The following is a 17,669-nucleotide window of genomic DNA, read 5'->3' as shown; positions in this document are numbered from 1 at the left end:
CGATGGCCCTTTCTAGGAGCTGATCTTAACATCGATGCATAAACCTGTAGTCAGTACTGTGCACAGACATTGCCAGGCACTGCAGCATCAATTCTCTCCAACCTATAGCAACAACAGTATAAAATTCTGATTTGGCTCATTTTAAAAATAATATTAACGCTTCTCAGCATAGTTGAGGATGTACAATTTTCACTGCATGGAGCTGAATATTGTTATTTCAGTTTTCAATTTTCAGGTTAAAAAGGTTGCCTACTTGCAAAAACTTTCTTGGCTATCTTGCAGATTTAAATCTTAAATAAAACTCTCCAGTGGCTGAGAAAAAAAAAAAAAACACCAAAAAAACAACAAAAAGAGAGAGATCTGAAAGACTATCTCCACTACAGATTATCTAAATGTAGGGTTTATATATGGCATAAGATACCTTACCTCTTAGTTAGAAAAAAAATATACTAAATTTCATCTCAAAAGAGGCTTAATTTAAAGAAAGGTAATCTCTTGAAAATAATGAACTATGGACATTAAACCATTTAATGCAATCTGCACACATAATGTTATTTATTTAAACTACTCCTTAGTTCAGGCAGAAAACCAGCTGAGACCCAGCAATTAAAACCATCTGAAGTATCAATTCTCCTACGGTCCTGTGTTTGTCTGTTATGCGCAGAATGCTGGTTTGTTTGCTTAGTTTTAAGTTTTTTAATAATCTGCTGCTGTGCACTGCTGAACAGTTCTGTATTTGACTGATCCGTTTATTTAGGAGGAAACTCCATCGGGAAAGAAACATGGTTTTATGTTTTGACAGCTCAGAGCACACTGTCAACACTTAATCTATAATAAATAGCTTACCACCTGTTTCGCATCCATTTTCCAACCTTACCTCTAAGCAGCACCATACCTTTGAAGAAAGAAGGAAGGATGGATGTCTGATTGCATGTGTATGTGCTGCCTGTTGGCCCGAGGTTGCAGCCTGGCTCGCAGCTGTCTGCAGCCCCCGCCAGCTCCTTCTATCAACCCTCAAAAATCTTCTACCACTCTCCATCACATCGTCACCAGGTCAGCTGAAATTCCCAAACTGAATCTAGACTCTGCTCCTGAAAATCACCCTTTATTAACGTTCCTTAGTTAGGGAGCTATTATTTTTGTATAGTATAAAGAGGAACTGAGAAAAACCAGCAAAACTGAGGAATATCTTAACTGCCCCACCCAAGAAAGTCACATTCGTTATGATTCAGAATGCAAGCAACACAGGTCATTTTTGTATCTTATTCTTCGGATACTCTAATTTACTAAACCTTTGAATTACCTGCGACTTATTTCCAGAAAGGCTAAAACCATCTGTCAAGGTAATTCCTAGAAGTATGCAAAAAATATTGCAAGCCACTATGTAAAAAGGAAGTAGGGAAGGAAAAATAAAAAAAAAAAAGAAAAAAGCAGAAATAACAAGCAACAGTTTTCAGGTCCGAGTGAAGCAAGCATCCACTCGCAGCAGAGCTGAGGCCGTGTGAAAGACTTTCTGCCACAAAACGGTAAAGATTTACAACAGGCTGTGTTTCCACTATTTTGTGATACAAATATACGCTGTTGCCTCCACCACGTAAGGTGCTGACTATGGCTTTCAGGGTACTCTCTTACTGGATGCTATGTCTGGTAACACAGGCCACTGTGGAGAGGCACCTTCACCCTACGGCTGAAGATCTATAATGCAAAACTCCAGATCTGACAACATTGCTAATGTAACTGCGGGTACACACAGTTCAAAAATGTTAGCCATGATCTTGTTTTGTTTGCTGCAGCAGAATTGCTATGCAAAGTAGAATTCTTTTATGCTTTACTGGTTGATTAGTGCTTGAAACCATTTCATTTTCTGTATGTGAGCATTTTTCTCAGCTTTCAAATGCTTTTGAAAGCCAGAACTGCTATTTTTCATACAGTGCTTTCAGTGGGCACATGCCACAGTAGGCTGTGTATGCTAATGCCCCATATGATGTGATGATTGCCAGCAGGTGTTTACAGTATAGAAGTATTATCTGAAGGAGATAACAGCGAATACAGATGTAAAATGATCATCGCAACAGCGGTGTGGTTTGGGTTTTTTAAAACCATTTCCTTGTTTGCAAGGTCTGCTACCCAGGTGGGTCTGTGCCTGTAAGGTCTGCAGGAATCAAAAAAGGGAGTTCGTATCTGCAATCTCACCTTGCATATAACAGGTGTTGAAACCTTTAAGCGCAAATACTTTGGTTTTCATAAGAAAGGCTCCTCAGGAACCTTTTCTGCCTTTGCAGTGAACTGAACCCCTGGTTTGGAATTTCGGGCTTTTGAGTTGGCCAGCAATCACCAGACCAGCCATTCTTTTCTGATTATAACGTAAGCAGCCCTTCTTCCATGGTGCAGTAGCTAAGTGGAGAATTGCCTGACATGAAAAGTGCTTCACAATCAGTCCCGTGAAAAAACAGGCTGGTTTGGTTTTGTTTTTCAGAAACCACTGACTTTCAAGCTGACACTCAACAATTTATTTGTGGAGTTTACAGCACTAGATCGAACTATTATTAAAATGAGTACTTGAGCAAACAGTCTTTCTGAATTATAGCCAAAAGTATAAAATAAGGACTGAATGTTTTACTTCACTGACACTAATTCAGACTATCTGAATATTTAAGAGAAAAAAATCATATTCCAGAGACTAAATGCTATAGCTTCATAAACAGGAGTGTTTATCTCCTCCTTTTCCCCTTTCTAACATTACTGCACTTTATCTAATTTATTCTGTCAGGTCGGTAGATTTATCACCACTTTTGTATGCCTTCTTACTGAACTTACATATTCTCTTCTGAACTACAGAAAGAGAAGCGTAGCAAAGGTTAACTATCTTGATATATTTTTCTCATGAATATAAAAGAGTTTCTGGAAAAGTCAATCCTTTTGGGATTGAAGCAACTTTAGAATAGAATCACTAGTTAATGACTTTTCAGCTGATTTTGTGAAGCGTGTGGAAGTAAAAAATATATTACTTCATAAAAGGCAACATGAAAAAAAAAGTTTGTTTTCCTATTCCTGCTTATCCAACACTGCAACAAGATTTTTCTCTGTCTAAACAGAGTGTTGCTCCTACTTTTATTAATCGCCATTCAGAAACTGTAAATTCCACTTAGTAAAAGAATCTGAATTCCCTCAAAAATTCACAGTGACTTGAAGTAAAAAGTTGCATCTGAAACTTTCTCAAAGGGAGGACTATTTGTCAAGAATTCAGTACTGGTTCTTCCAAGAGAGTCTGGTCCAACTCCCCCAGCTGCCCACTTGGCAAGAAGCCACCTAACTTGGCAGGAAGGCTGCCAACTTGCCTACCCTATTTTCCTCTGACGTGATGAATGGCTTTACATCTTCTCATTAGGAACTGTTGACATGTCTTGTTTTTGTCATGCACTACACAGCTGAACTAGCCATGATGAATCTCAAACAGCCCCCTCCTGCTTGGAAAACGCACTTATTCTGAAATGCATTGCTTTATAGTACATACCAGAATGAAATGGCAGCTGCATGCTTTTGAGAAGAGCTAGGTCCTATACCAGCTACTGCAGAGAGACCAAACAGATTTTGGGAATGCAAAGCTCTGATCAAGAATCACGACTGAGCCATCACCTACTGGTATTTTGCTGTCCAAGGGCAAAAAGAACCAGTGCAACACAAACCGACACTTCTGAGTACAAACTGTGTGATTTGTTAAATTATTATTTACCTCTGACTTGCTGAAAACTAGATCATTTGTCAGTTGACCTAATAAAAACTTGCTAACACAATGTTGAAATCACAAGCAATGGAAGACAATCCTTGCCCTTGGGTATCAAAACATATGTTTAGGAAAAGAAAAAAATCTGAAAGTTTCTGGAAGCTTAAAGACAAAGGTTGTTGCCTGGAGACAACAAACAGGCTAGATGGTTCAACTGAGCATAGTACCTACAGATGCTACTGTCCCGGAGTTACGGTTCCGATTATTCACATACTTTAAGAGCACACTGATTGTCTAGTGACAAAACCCCATAACTAAATTCATTACAGGGCTCTGGTCATGTTGCCTAGCGATTAAAGTGATTATGGTTAAAAAGTGTCCTTGAACATCAGTGGATGCACGTGCACACATACACTCAGGGCACAAAGCTCCCATTCAAGTCAGCTTGATTTCTGTGGAAAACCTGCACTTCTTTTAGCAATTCAATCCATGATCTATTTGATACAAACACAACTGACCTACACAGGCAGCAGATGGCTGGCAGAGACAGGTGAGTGGTGTTTTATGCTAAGCTACATTAAAGTACTGTCTTTTAAAGGGTATCAAAACCTGAAACTGTGAATTTAGAGCAAGTACATCTGTTGATCAACAATGAGAGGCAACCATCTGCTAAAGCAGGACAGTGTACCTATGAGATACTAAGCACCAGCTAGCAAAAAAAAAACCCACAACCCAAAAACCACCAACACAAAAATCTGCCTCCAACTGAAAAAGTCTAAAGAAATTACATGATAAACCTCAGTTTCCACTTTCAATCTCAGGATGCTGCTGTTTCACCTTCTTCTGTTAAACTAGATATAATGGAACAGTATTAAACTGGAATAATAACTGAAATCCATGACGCCTTAAGTCATATTTAATTTCACTTCATTTGTTGCAACATCAGAAATACACTGCAATCCCATTTGCCTGACAATAATTATTAGAAGAAACTGATGGACTCCTAACTGCTATCATCAGGTCTAAGCTTTGTTAGCCTGGCTGCACCATGAATAAATAACTTTCTTAAAGGAAAACAGCAAATTTGCAAATCTGCTACCAAAAGTTCAGAAAAGCCATACGAAAATACTGCTTGCAGACTTAATAAAAAATGTTTGTTAAGAAAGGTTGTATCAAAAAGATGATATGATAAAAAGGCGGCTTGATGACCCTGAGACAGGGTTCTGAAACATACTGCTACATTTCTCTGTGCCATCTACCAAGAAATGCAGCAAATTCTCAAAGGACTTCCACCACTGTTAGCAAGAAAAAAAAACCCCAAAACCTAACGTAAAACAGCAGTACAGTAAATCATTAAAATCTAAAATTCTCATAGGACTCTGAAAACAATACAGCGTAGATCCATGCTTTTCACAAAAATACAATTTGTGAAAAATAAGCAACTTACTGACCTTGGGAGTACTTCAGAATCACAAGATAGTTATCTTCCATCTGATACTGCAATTACCAGTCAGAGCCCGAGCGTCACTAGCCTGGCTACCTCGTGTCACAAACCCCGTAACTGCACTGTGCTGAGCAGCAGAATATGCACGTATCAACTTGAATTGTCCAAAATTCAATGTGTCTTTATAGTGCATCTTAAAGCACAGTAAATATAACCGATAACAACGAGATGAGCTATACTTCATATTGAAAACCAAGATTTTTAGTGTTAATACACGCAAGATGGCTGATAAAGAATTAGAGGAAGACTTAGTCAAAGATAACCATACTGTACTTCGTACATTGTAAGGATTTCAGTAATCCTATAGAAAGCCCACTAGCTTATTTTACTATTCCAGTGAATGGAACATTTATTTTTTTCATGAGGAAGTTACTGTTTGTGCTTGGGGTTATTACACTGTCACTATCCTTCCCACATTAGTATTACGATTAACACAGTGATTTCATACTCTACACAGGCAAAAGCTGTGTAATCTCAGTATTATCTGTGACGAAAGTAAATGTTGACTTTTCATCTGCAACATTATGTGTATCTGTATGCATCAAGTACACACACAGTGGTTGCCTTTAAAAGTCATAATTTGCCAACAGCTGTCACACAGAGATGTCAAATTACCATCATTTTCCCAAATATTTCAAAAAGGCGACCTCTGCAGTAGTGTGGGAAGACTGGGAGGCACTTTCTTTTTTCTTTTCTTTTTTTAATAGACTCGCCTGTATAAGTGCACAGCAAGAAACTATCAACAATGGGGAGTAAGTGATGCAGTTCCACACATTTTGCTGATTTTAAACACACAAACCACTTCTTTCACCAACTGAAAGTTAAACATCCAATTTAAATGTAATCACTGAAGTGCTTTAATGTTGTAAAGAGCCACAGAGATTACGGGAATGGCACAGAAAATCCCACAAAGCATTCTAACCATGAGGACAAAAGTTTATTTATTTCAATGTATATACTATCCTTTTATCTTGAGCTCCCGTGACTGTAGGGCTACAGGCAAAACACACTATTTTGCTCTCTCTCTCCACAACTGAAGTAGATAAAGGAACTGAACGGCAAATGAAGTGCTTGGTTTTTTGTGAAATACATGCACTTCAGATACCGTCTGTAGTTATTTCTGCCACTACTCCTTCTTGACAAACTTACTTTGGTTTCTCTCAGTAGAAACTGCAAATCCCGCCCGCTGAGTATGCCATGGTTTTTTACATAGCCAGGAATATAAATGGTGCTTGTCCCATGAACAGTTCCATGGACTTCCATATACGTGTGGATGATGTCCAGATAAGCCTTCTTATCCTGTAATAGCAACAACAAAATATTTTCAGTCTTTACACATTTCAAGCTGCAGTGTTCAATCACAGCTGGTTTATTTCCTGTACCACAAAAGCCAGAAAAAGTAGTTCACTTATTCTTATATGATTTCTGTAATATTTGATCTATTGTTACATTATTACTTTTATTTTCTACTAGATTGGAAGAGAACTGCAGCTTTTTTATTCATAGTATATGCATAAATAAATCAATACCAAGGTTTTATTCATTTCTATTTGGACAGGTCACCATGAGATAGCTGTAATCTCAGCATGCCTAAACAATACATGGCCTGAAAATACTAAAAAAACCCCAACAAACCAAACATTTAAATATCACATTCTCACTGGTTTTGTCAGAAATGCAAAAAATTAGTTGTTGTTGATCTTTGTGAAGAAAAGGGTGAATCTTGCTTTGGTAAAATGCACTCTTGCCAACTGAATAACTGAGTACACATCTTTATCTAAATACCCAGTATCCGAGTCCCATGAGATACCTACAAATATTCCACTTCCCTAATGTTTTAAAGGTATTTTGGAACAGACCCAGAGAAGAGTAATGGTTTTAGGTTCACATGAAGAAAAAAAAAGAAAAAAAAAAAAAAAAAGGTACACCGTTCTAGTTTGCAAACAAGAATTAATTTAATTTTCAGTGCCATATGTTTTTTGAGATGTAAAGACTACTAGCATTCCAAAAGCAATTAGCTGTAGACTGTATTTACAGCCAGTATGCAGCACAGATCAAAGAGACCTTCCCTCAATATTTGCACATTAGCCTTAGAAATAGCTCTAAAATCAGGCTACAAGTTTCTATACTTCTTGGCAGCAAGAGAATTTTTCAAGAATTCTACTTTCCCCTCACTATTTTTGTCACGTAAATCCTGTACGCTGTGCCTCCACAGCCCTGTGTGAAAGCTGGCCAACAATTTTACTGAAGTTCATTCAAAGGGCAAGTAGACTGGTGAAAATTCTGTCTTTTCAAATCTTGGAGGAGCAATAAGGTTATCAGGCCTAGATGAATGACCACTATCGCTTCTTAAAACATCCTTGCTAAACTAACTGTTCGTATATTCGAGTACACAGGGTATTTCATGTCACATAACAACTGGCTTCTGGCTTTAGCTTGCCCTGCTGGTGACACCGCTTGTGATAAAGTGGATTGCCAGCCTCATTATGTTCACCCCGTTCTGGCAGCTGCGCCAAGGCTACACCAGTCAGACAATGTCCTGGGCTAAGTATTATATAAAACTGCCAACAAATGGAGACAAATGTGCTTTCTTGCTGGATGCGGCTGCTGTTATTGTTAATTAACACAAATTTTTTAAAAAAACTAGAAGCTTGCTGCATTTTTTATTTTCCCTTTTACTTCAAATTGGAATTACTCTGAAAGAGATGTTATTATTTGTAAAGTATCATAATTAGAAACTGTTGAGAAGCTCATGTGCTTTGTCAAAAGAAAATCCATTATAGTACTTTTTCTTTGCAAATGTGCAGGAGAAATACAGATGGGAGTAGCCGAGTCTTGTTTCCAGAACGCAGCAGCGCTCTGTTGCTAGAGGCATACCTTAATCCTGCCTGCCTGGCGTTTAGTACAGAGCCTGTGAGCTAGGCTGTAGTGTTCTGCATGGGAAAAGCAGACGATGAAGCACAGGTACTACTGATGTGATCTGCCTATAGCAAGAACACAAACACACTTGCCTCAGATTTTACTGGCTCGTGGCACACAAACTGATGACATGAATGCACTCTAACTCAACTGACTTTCTGAAGAAAACAACCCCAAACCTCAGAAAACAATCACTGCTTGACTCCCTCATTCACTTTGAGTCAAAAACATCTGCTTTCATAATCATCTATAAAGTACCACAAAAATACCATTAGCTCCTTACACTTTACATGAATCTCACTAACATTAGTCTCCTCCTGTATTTCAGTCATCTTGAATTTCCACATTCCTTGTAGAAAAGTGTAGTATAAAAGCCTATACTGTAATAAGCCACTTTGCAAAAATAATCAGGACACATAATTCCACTCTAAACATTAAAAACATTGAAGTAGAAAATGAGAGCGCATAAATACGGCATTTATAAATAGAAAGGCTACAAGTAAATAAATCAAGAAATGTGATTTGCAAACCAAAGGACAGCATTCCTTCAACTGTTAATCCACTTCCTGAGTTTCCTTGCTTGGCACAGATAAAAAGTATCTTTTAGTCTTAAATCATTTGACAGTAAACTCCAGATTTTTACTTTCTCCAAAATGAATTCAAAGAGAAAAGATCATGGGTTGCTGGCTAGTAACGCAAAATCAACATTCTCTGCAGAGTTTGTATCAGACCGCACTATTCACCCATATCTGCTGTTCAAACTGCAAATCTAGTAGACTTCAAGTATGAAAGATAAACACATCCAAAAAAAAAAGCCAATTATTTTTCCTCAGCATCAAAATGGAAGTGTAAAGTTAAGTCACACAAACCTATTCTGAAACAATTTCAAAAAGATTTTCAGCAGCTAAAATAAACATGCTGTTCAGGAAAGTACTTTTTGTTGATCATTAAGTGCAGAACTGTTATTACTGTTCATCAATTACTTCCATCTACTTTTGAAAGCATCATGATAAAGCTTTTCTCATCAAAGAAATCAAATGACAGCTGTCTGGTAAGTCTTTCCCTAGGACAATTTTGACAAGAAGACAGTCTGAAGGGCTGAAATTTGAAGTTTGGTGGGTGAAAAATTTAAGTATAAAAGCTACAAAAATATGATAGAAACATGATGCATTAAGAACTAAACTGTGCTTTTAGTAAATGGTGGTAATTAACAGCTTTGCTTTACCACCAGTTTGTCAGTCAGATAATCACAGTATTTTGAAATTTTAGATCATTCAGGTACCCTCACAGAAGACTAGAAATTCAGCACTGAACTAAGCACCACATATTCGGAACTACAGGCCAACTACATTACAACAGAGCTTGATTCAGTCCTAAACTGGATTATGGGTTGAAAGTTCAAACTGCAAAATGTATGTAAAACAGCCCATATACTCAGTCTTACTAACATTGAAAGAGTCAGAAGACAATGGTTTTATAAAGCTTGACAAAGGAAACTCAGAGAAGTAAGTACTGGGATAGATTTTTGTGTATATTCTAATGCATACCATTAAATCTAGAAGTCCTGACATCTGCATGCTTATTTGCCAAAGTGTCAAGTCCAAGGTAAGCCAAAATCCAGTGTATACGCAATGTATAACAACTGAGATTGTCACATAAATTTAAGATTGGAAAAACCTCTTTTTGAGAGCTGTCACAGTCTTAAAGACTTTTCAAGACATCCTTGAATAATGAAAATCTTGTCCACTGATGAAGTAGAAGACATGCTGGAGAATTCAACGTACAACAATATTAAGCGAGTTAAATAGATACAGTGTTTAACTTAACAGTTTTACAGTGGTAAATCACATAGAATAGATGATGCCTCTTGGAGATCACATAAGAAAATTTCAATCTGCTAGCCGTGGAGTACTTAATGCAGAGTATTGGATTTATAAATGGATCTGGAGAGGACTCAGTGATTCATGAGTAACAAGTGTGAATTCTACACTGAGCAAATTATCTTAAATAAAGTGTTAACTATATAACCATATAAACCCAATGAAATTACAACACATTGTTCTTTCTGTACAAGGAAATCCTCTCTTACCAAACTGACAGTGTACTCTGAAGAAGCCAACCAGCATGCAGAATTTCTTTAAAAGTTCTTAAAGGAACTAAGTCTCTTTGGGATAGAACGGAATCACTCTTATGAATGAATAGTCATCACGTGAAGAGAGAACAGAGAAGTGACAAAGTGTGCAATCAATACGTACTATTCAGAGTAGCAAAACTGAAACTAACCTCAAAATGTTGGAGCAAAACATGACAATACTGAACACTTGGGGTTGCAAAGCTTTTGAAAAAGCTCCCTCAATAATCTAAGGGACTGAGTGACTAGGAAACAGAATGACCGATAAATTCAATATAAACAAAGCGATGCACATGTTGAAAACCAGTCCTTGCTTCACATGAATAATGGACCTGAGCTAACCCGCATCACTCAAAAATGAAGACTTTACATATTACTACAACATGATTATGGTCCGTGGGAAAAAAAAAAAAAAAATCAGTCCAAAGTTCAGTAGCAGTCAGTCCACCCACCAACCAAGTAAATGATGGGAACGATTTAGAAAGGAATCGGGAATCGAGAAATAAAGGTAATATCATTGAGCTGTTCTATAACACCACAGTTCTCTCCCTCCCTTCTTGAACACTGTTGCATTTCTGGGGCCTTTTCTCAAACATAACCCAAGAACACTGGATGCGGTTCTGAGAGGAGTAAGAAGGATCCAGGCTTCTTAATTTCCACTGTTACATACAGAAACCTGTAACTAATTCATTGACGATTCATCAGCTTGGAAAAGAAAACTTGGCAGAATATGAAAGAAGTTTACAAAACAGTAACTGGCATAAAGAACATGGATGGTGACTGACTATTCATAATGTCAAAGGAAGTCAAACAAAGCTAGTAGGAGGCAGTTTAGAAAAACCCCAAAGTTAATGATTCCTCTTGCAACAGGTCAGAGATTTGAGGGACTCTATGGCAGTGAACATTGTGGAGGCAAAAAAGTTTGCATAAGTTCATGATCGGAAAGTGCTTTGAAGTCATCTCTTACAGAGATCTCAAAAGTGTGTCAGCAGTTTATCAATAGACAGATTCAGAAAATAAGCCCCAAAAACAAGCTGGAAAGAGAGAATATGTGAAGGAAGTATCAAGTAACTTTGCCATGCTTCTGCTCTTCCCTGAACGTCCATTTGGTTTCCTTGTTAGGCAGCTACCACATGTATCTGCTTAAAGTACACATTAGCACAAAATATATACATGAATTAATTTGCACATACATAATCTTTGCATAAAGAATGAATAAAACATCTCAGTAAAGACTCAGGTTCTTCAAAATCCTGCTTATTCAGTTCCCTGTCTTCATCTTTATTTTATTTGTCATCTCTTGCAGTTCTTCATCCACAATTTTCTCCTTTGTGGGTTTTTTTGTTTGTTTGTTTGTTTGTGATTTTTGTTTTGTTTTTCACACGGAGGTTTTTGAAAAATTTGACAAGTGTTCTGTAATGTGCGCTACCACCTGACCAGGAATCTCCTGTCCTTTGAATGGAAATTTCCAGAACTAGCAACAAGACATACTTGTGCACTGTAAGTACTGAAGCAGGAAAGTGCAGGGGTGTAGAAGGAAACAGGAAGTGAGACCACAGGAAGAAAAGGTGGTGTTGGTTTTGTCATAATCAAATACTAGTAGATGACTGTGTTAATTGGTATTTTAAGACCCCACTCATTCATTTCACAGCTGCGGAGTTCTGCAAAAAGAGAAGCTGATCACTGATAGCCTGAAAGGTAACTATTCATGGAAGACATGTTTTTCTCTCTTTTTTCATAATAAATTCTAATTTTCCTAACAAATGTTGAAGAATAAGTCTTCAAAAGTGAACATGCACATATACTTATTTACCACCTATAGCTGCTCATCTGCTTTGCTTTATTCAGGTTTTTGATCTATACTTCTTTCAGAAGCAAAAGGTCAATTTCAGAAATGTTCCTGAACAGAATCGGCTCATTTCCATTTGTTACATGGCATAAAGCAGGACAGTGCTTCTGATGCCTGCTGACAGCAACTAGGGTAAGTTTTGATTGATAGATAAGCCATCGATAGATAAGCCCACAGTGCTGCTGCACGTTTGGAGGAAGAGGAAATAAAAACGCCACAAGTTTGTGAGTGTACTGACCACATGGGAGAGAAAAGGTGATAAAGATCTTTTTCTCCCTTTCCTTATGTTTCTTTTAGCTTAAAAAACATGAAATGAAACGTTCAGCCAAAGTATGTTGCTAAATATGAAGCTCACAAACCAATTGGAAGGAAGGGAAAAGGCAGCGCTGCCAGCAGTGAGACACTGATCTCTGCACGTAACAGAACTATTCCTAGAAGTACAATTTTTCCTCTCGGAATTCTCATTTTCTTGCTCCCACTTCATGCAAGAGGGCATACGATAAGGAAATTACATATGTCACATGGAGCTATAAAGGGGAGGTGTTAGTAAGAACAGCCTTGGTTATCTTGTGGTGATTATGTTCTCCTGTTGAGAACAAGCTAAATGTAACCATCTCCCATTTCTGAGTTTTCAAACTTGTTATGCAGACAGCATAAATTTTAGAAGAATGTCCATCTTGTTAAGTGGCATTAGTAACAAACTCACACATTATTTTGGCTTTAAATATATCAGTATTTTTAAGACAACTTGAATACACTGTAATATAATCTACTACAGCAATCATCATACAATTGTATGTTATGCATTTACGGCTATTTTCTGATACAAGCAAAATTCTGATTTCTCTCAGCACCCTACAAAAAAATACATAGCAAATAGTGTAAAAGTAATCTTGACTCTCTTTCTAGGATCAAGGACAGACGTATTGGAATAGTATGACAGGAAGCTGAAGGAAGAACAAAGAAAAGGCTTAGAATGAAACAGGAGCTAAGACAACATGAAAGGCTTCAAACATTCCCTTTTAATTGAAATGTGCTGTAATTAAAGCCAATTTTGATAATGGAGAGCATTCTGGGTTTCACTCACATTTTATTCATTCCTTCTTTTTCACTTAGGGAGAGACAGGGCTCCCTTTACTCTTTAGTACTGCCAGAAATCACAGAGAAAAACCAAAACCTTTGATTATAACACATCCAAAACTTGGGAAATGTTGCCCTCAACAGTTTACCTCTAAGAATAACCTTTAGAAATGTTGCAAAATTCTTTAGAGCCTCCTATTTGTAATCCTCAACCCACTTTAGACTGATTTAGTTATCAGAGGGAAGTAAACAAGATGTATCTTACTGTCTCTGAGCTTACAACCTTTCTGACCTCCAGCAAGATGTACTCAGACTTGCCCACAGTAATACGGGATGAATGCCACTGGTCTGAGGCCATGGGCTCACATCTTTTTCTTATTTGGCAGAGCTGACAGAAGTCATCACTGTATTCCTCCCACTGTTACTTGTCATGTTCAGACCAGAGTTTAGCCCCATTGAATGATGTGGGAAGACAGAACATTGTAAGCAATCCATAATTTTCTAGCTACAATAACCTGGTTAGTGTACACAGTTTAAGGAGGTGGTCTGAGCTAGCGTCACCAACTCTGCCCAGACATGCAGCAGAGCTGGGAATATGGGGATTTCTAACAAAGATGAAATTACAAGTAATTTGGCAGCCTTATTTTTTATTTTTTTTACAAGCTAGCCAAATGCAGAAAATGACCCATGTCCATGGCTATATAAAACCATGATGGCAGTTAGCTATTCTAGTCTCACCACCGGGGAGAAAGGTCCTGTGCATACCTCAGTCCCATTTCAGCCTGCTTGGTTTAAAATCAAACACTTTCTTTGCAACTGCTGTTCCCCAAAAGCACCTCAGTCTGGGGACTGGAACGCTCTCCCCTCCACATTGTGCTTCTCTAATGACTGATCAGATCTAGCAGTGACATGTGTATTCTGTGGAGATTACACTTTTTGTTAATTGGCCATGTTCGATATAAAGAAAAGGAGCAGGATAAATAGATTAGTCTGGTTCTGTACAAGATATGTACAAGCCATGGTGACAGATGAAAAGAGCACTGAACAGGGAAAATGAAGGAAACATGAAATAAGCAAATTACACAGACACAAGATTACTTCAGGCTTTCTGTTGATCACAAGAATAGGATTTTATCACTCCAGATAAGACATCCCACATTGTCACCGATACCAAGCCTATCTGCAGTGATTACACTTTATATACCAGTGCATATGGGCATGACTGAAGTTACAATCTGCAAGTTACAGTTTTAATGCGCTTGATGTTGCAAACATACAGTCATCATTTTAATATGGCCGGGTATTAAGTCGTACATCTTAGAAGAAAGAAGATGGGCAATACTGATAGAAATGGAGCAGTGACTTGAAAAGCAGCAGTCCTAAAAAAAAAAATGATACAAGGCTTTTGTTTGGGAAGTCATCTAAACATGAGCTCCTAATGGTGAAAAGGGGATATGCCTAACAATGCATAGAGTGTTTCCTTTCGATTTGGTGCTTGGACAGCACATGTGCCCTTTGCTAACATTCACATTTCAAGAGGAATGTGAATAATCTTGAAGAAGTTCAGAGAAAACAGGCGCGTGAGAACACTTAAGAATTGGAAAGCACAAAGCTCTCAGTGGTTCAGCATATAGAGGCTTTTCAGGAGATGACTACAGGTTACTTTGACCTCAACCTATATATTCCTGCAGGGAAACAGAACAGAAACATCACCAGTCGAGTAGCCAAAGTCTGTAACAGCTGCTAAGACTGGAAACTACCGTTTGGAAATCTGTACCAGAAATAATGCAAAGTCTTCAGGGAGAAGGCAATTATTCAAGGATTTAACCAGAGAAAGTAGTGGGATTTCCATAGTGTGCTATTTAAAAAATCAAGATTGGATATTCTTTTCCAAAAAGCCATGGCTTTGTCTTAATCAGCCCATGAACATGCTGTGTGTCATACAGAATCTCAGACCAGGCAATCACAGTTCTCCCCTCTGGACACATAAGCTATTAATACATATTTCTGAATTCATGCAGACTGAATAAACTGAGAAAGATATCTATGTCAGTGAAAAAAACCCTTAGTAACTAAGCAAGTATCTTGTTCCTTATATCCAACTACTATTCAACAGGCTGTTCTGCTGATATGCACTACAAATCAGGTCACAAAGTAGAGATCATTATTACATGCAACTGCTCCTGAGAGGCTGATAATGAGATCAGCAACTAAAAGTACAAGAACCTCAGCTAAAGAAAGACTCAAATGAAAGGATCCCAGCTCTGCTCCGGCATTCTGCAGACAGAAGAGACTGCAGATGGGGGCATCCTATGTCTTTCTATACCATAAGCCAAACAGAATAACTGTCACAGTATTGACTACGATGCAAAGCAAACCTTCCTTTTAAGACACGGTACATAGCTGAGTGCAGTAAGCCCAAACATAAACCTGAGAGATCACAACTGAACATGCACAGCTAACATGAATACTTGTTAAGCACAGTAGCCAAGAAGCATTCGGCTCTACCTTTTTGCTACCACTGGCAACAAAAAACATTCTCCATTTCTCTTAAGGTTTTGTTTTTCTCACAGATGGACCATTTGTACTTGTAGCTATCATTTTCAAGAACTTGTTCTGCATAATCACAGTCATCAGACTACATGTTGCTTCTGTGCTTTCGAAAACTGTGCAAGATCAATATTCTCACACCGAAGAAGAGAAAAAGAAAGACAATGTGAGACATGGGTGCTCTCGTACTGTCATACTGTTTGGTCCTATGTATGGCATAGCATGTACTGACCATTTCCTTTTTGAGTTGATAGGAGGCTTAAAATAAGGGTTTTTTAGGCATGAGGGAAGGCATAAAGAGTATATGGGCTTACAAAGCTACAGGTAACTTGAAAGAAATCCAGTTATCAGTAAGTAATGGCTTTTCTTTGACAACTGCATGAGGCAGACGCTCCCAGGTGTGGCAGCCTGGAAGCAGGAGCTCCAGAAAAGGACAGCGGACAAAAAGCAGACCACTGTGGGCTTAACAACACATGGGACCTTAACCTGGCGAAAATATGACCAGACCTCCGTGTTGTGATTCTGCAGCTCTTGTCTGCAGATGGGAGACAGTACAGTAATTGCAGTATTTCAGAAACAAAACTCTGCTACTATTACAGGGAGATAAAATGAGATTGAACACTTTTAGGGTCTTTAGTGAAACACAATTTTCAGTTCAAAATGTAGTACAAACGTACGAAAAGAAATACTTGAAAGACACATTTGCGTATGACTGAAGTTCACAAAGCTTCTGACACCATCCATTTCCCACTATTTTTAACAGCTTCTGCATTTTTCCAGAATTATTGTAATATCAGGATATTTTTTTTATTATTCTATCAGAACGGTGTACATAAATAGCAAAGGATCCACATCAATCTAGACAGAAGTTTCCTCATCAGAAAGACTTCAAAACATTCAACTTAATTACTTAAATATCTTTATTTTCAGAAAAGAACTTAATCCATTTAGAGAGAAGGGATACTTTTAAATTTAGAGTTATGCTTTATTATATTGATCAAAATAAATTTGCCCAAGTATGTAAGTATAGAAAACTCACCTTCCAGAAATTATCTACTTTGCCGTAAACGAGAGACTGATTCTGCCTTTTGATGTCATTAATGTGTTTAATGTCACTGGAATTCAGATGTTGCTCTACCACAAAGCCAAGGAAGCTGTTATCTGGAGTGTGAGCTGCAAGAAACAGAGCATATTCAAAACCTTTTAAATTGTCGGTTAATGTAATTCACAAAAGAATGAATGTTGTCAGAAAAGTAGGTATAAGGAACATATTATTCAACAGATTACTTCCTTCACATTCATCCTGAGAGATACATTTGTTTGCTTTATTATCGAGATTAGTTCGTATTAATTTTAAGTCCTGCTGCACATGTCTACTGAAGTAAGCAGTTATTTGCTGGCTTGTTGCTGACAATAAAAATTCTGCAGCTGGAATGAGGCCAGTAATAATGAATTTTTGTGCGCTACACTTTTTTATTATTAGAGATAAGAGAACCTGAAGAAATTCAGCTTGACAAATTCAGAGATGCATTATCAACAATTTGAAAAAGCCCTGGGTTTATGCTTGTTTACAAAGCTGTATGTTGATCAATGTCATAAATACATTTTAGTAAATTTCTTGAGAGCTAACATCAACCACCCAACCCGCTGTGTATTACGTATCCATGCTACTTACTAGCCTACAAAAGTCACACTATGCGGATCAGAATACAAATTTTACTGCCTAATTCACTCAGATGTATCTAATAAAATATTGAGAGATGACAACTGAAGTTGGCAAAATTGTTAATCCACTTCCCAGAAAAAACATGTACATGCAAAAGATACGTAATTTACTCTTAGTTTTCTATTTTATTTTTAGCCTCTGTTAGTCTTTTTCCAGCAGTGACTGTTCTCCTCACCTATAAAGACA

The 17,669-nt window shown here is 37.6% G+C and overlaps 1 protein-coding gene across 2 annotated transcripts in view; it reads right to left on the bottom strand.

The window, feature by feature from the left end:
• The window catches only part of MGAT5 (alpha-1,6-mannosylglycoprotein 6-beta-N-acetylglucosaminyltransferase), a 133,171-nt gene that overhangs the window by 20,149 nt on the left and 95,353 nt on the right, over positions 1–17,669 (bottom strand). For both annotated transcript variants that reach the window (XM_055718081.1, XM_055718083.1), the window contains 2 exons: positions 16,797–16,930; positions 6,378–6,527 (listed from right to left, as the gene is read on the bottom strand). In XM_055718081.1, the coding sequence (XP_055574056.1) occupies positions 6,378–6,527; positions 16,797–16,930 (284 nt within the window). The remainder of the gene's footprint in view (positions 1–6,377; positions 6,528–16,796; positions 16,931–17,669) is intronic.

Source organism: Falco cherrug, chromosome 8 (genome assembly GCF_023634085.1).
Source record: "Falco cherrug isolate bFalChe1 chromosome 8, bFalChe1.pri, whole genome shotgun sequence".
NCBI classification, from domain to species: Eukaryota; Metazoa; Chordata; class Aves; order Falconiformes; family Falconidae; genus Falco; species Falco cherrug.
This window is presented reverse-complemented; position numbering and strand designations above follow the sequence as displayed.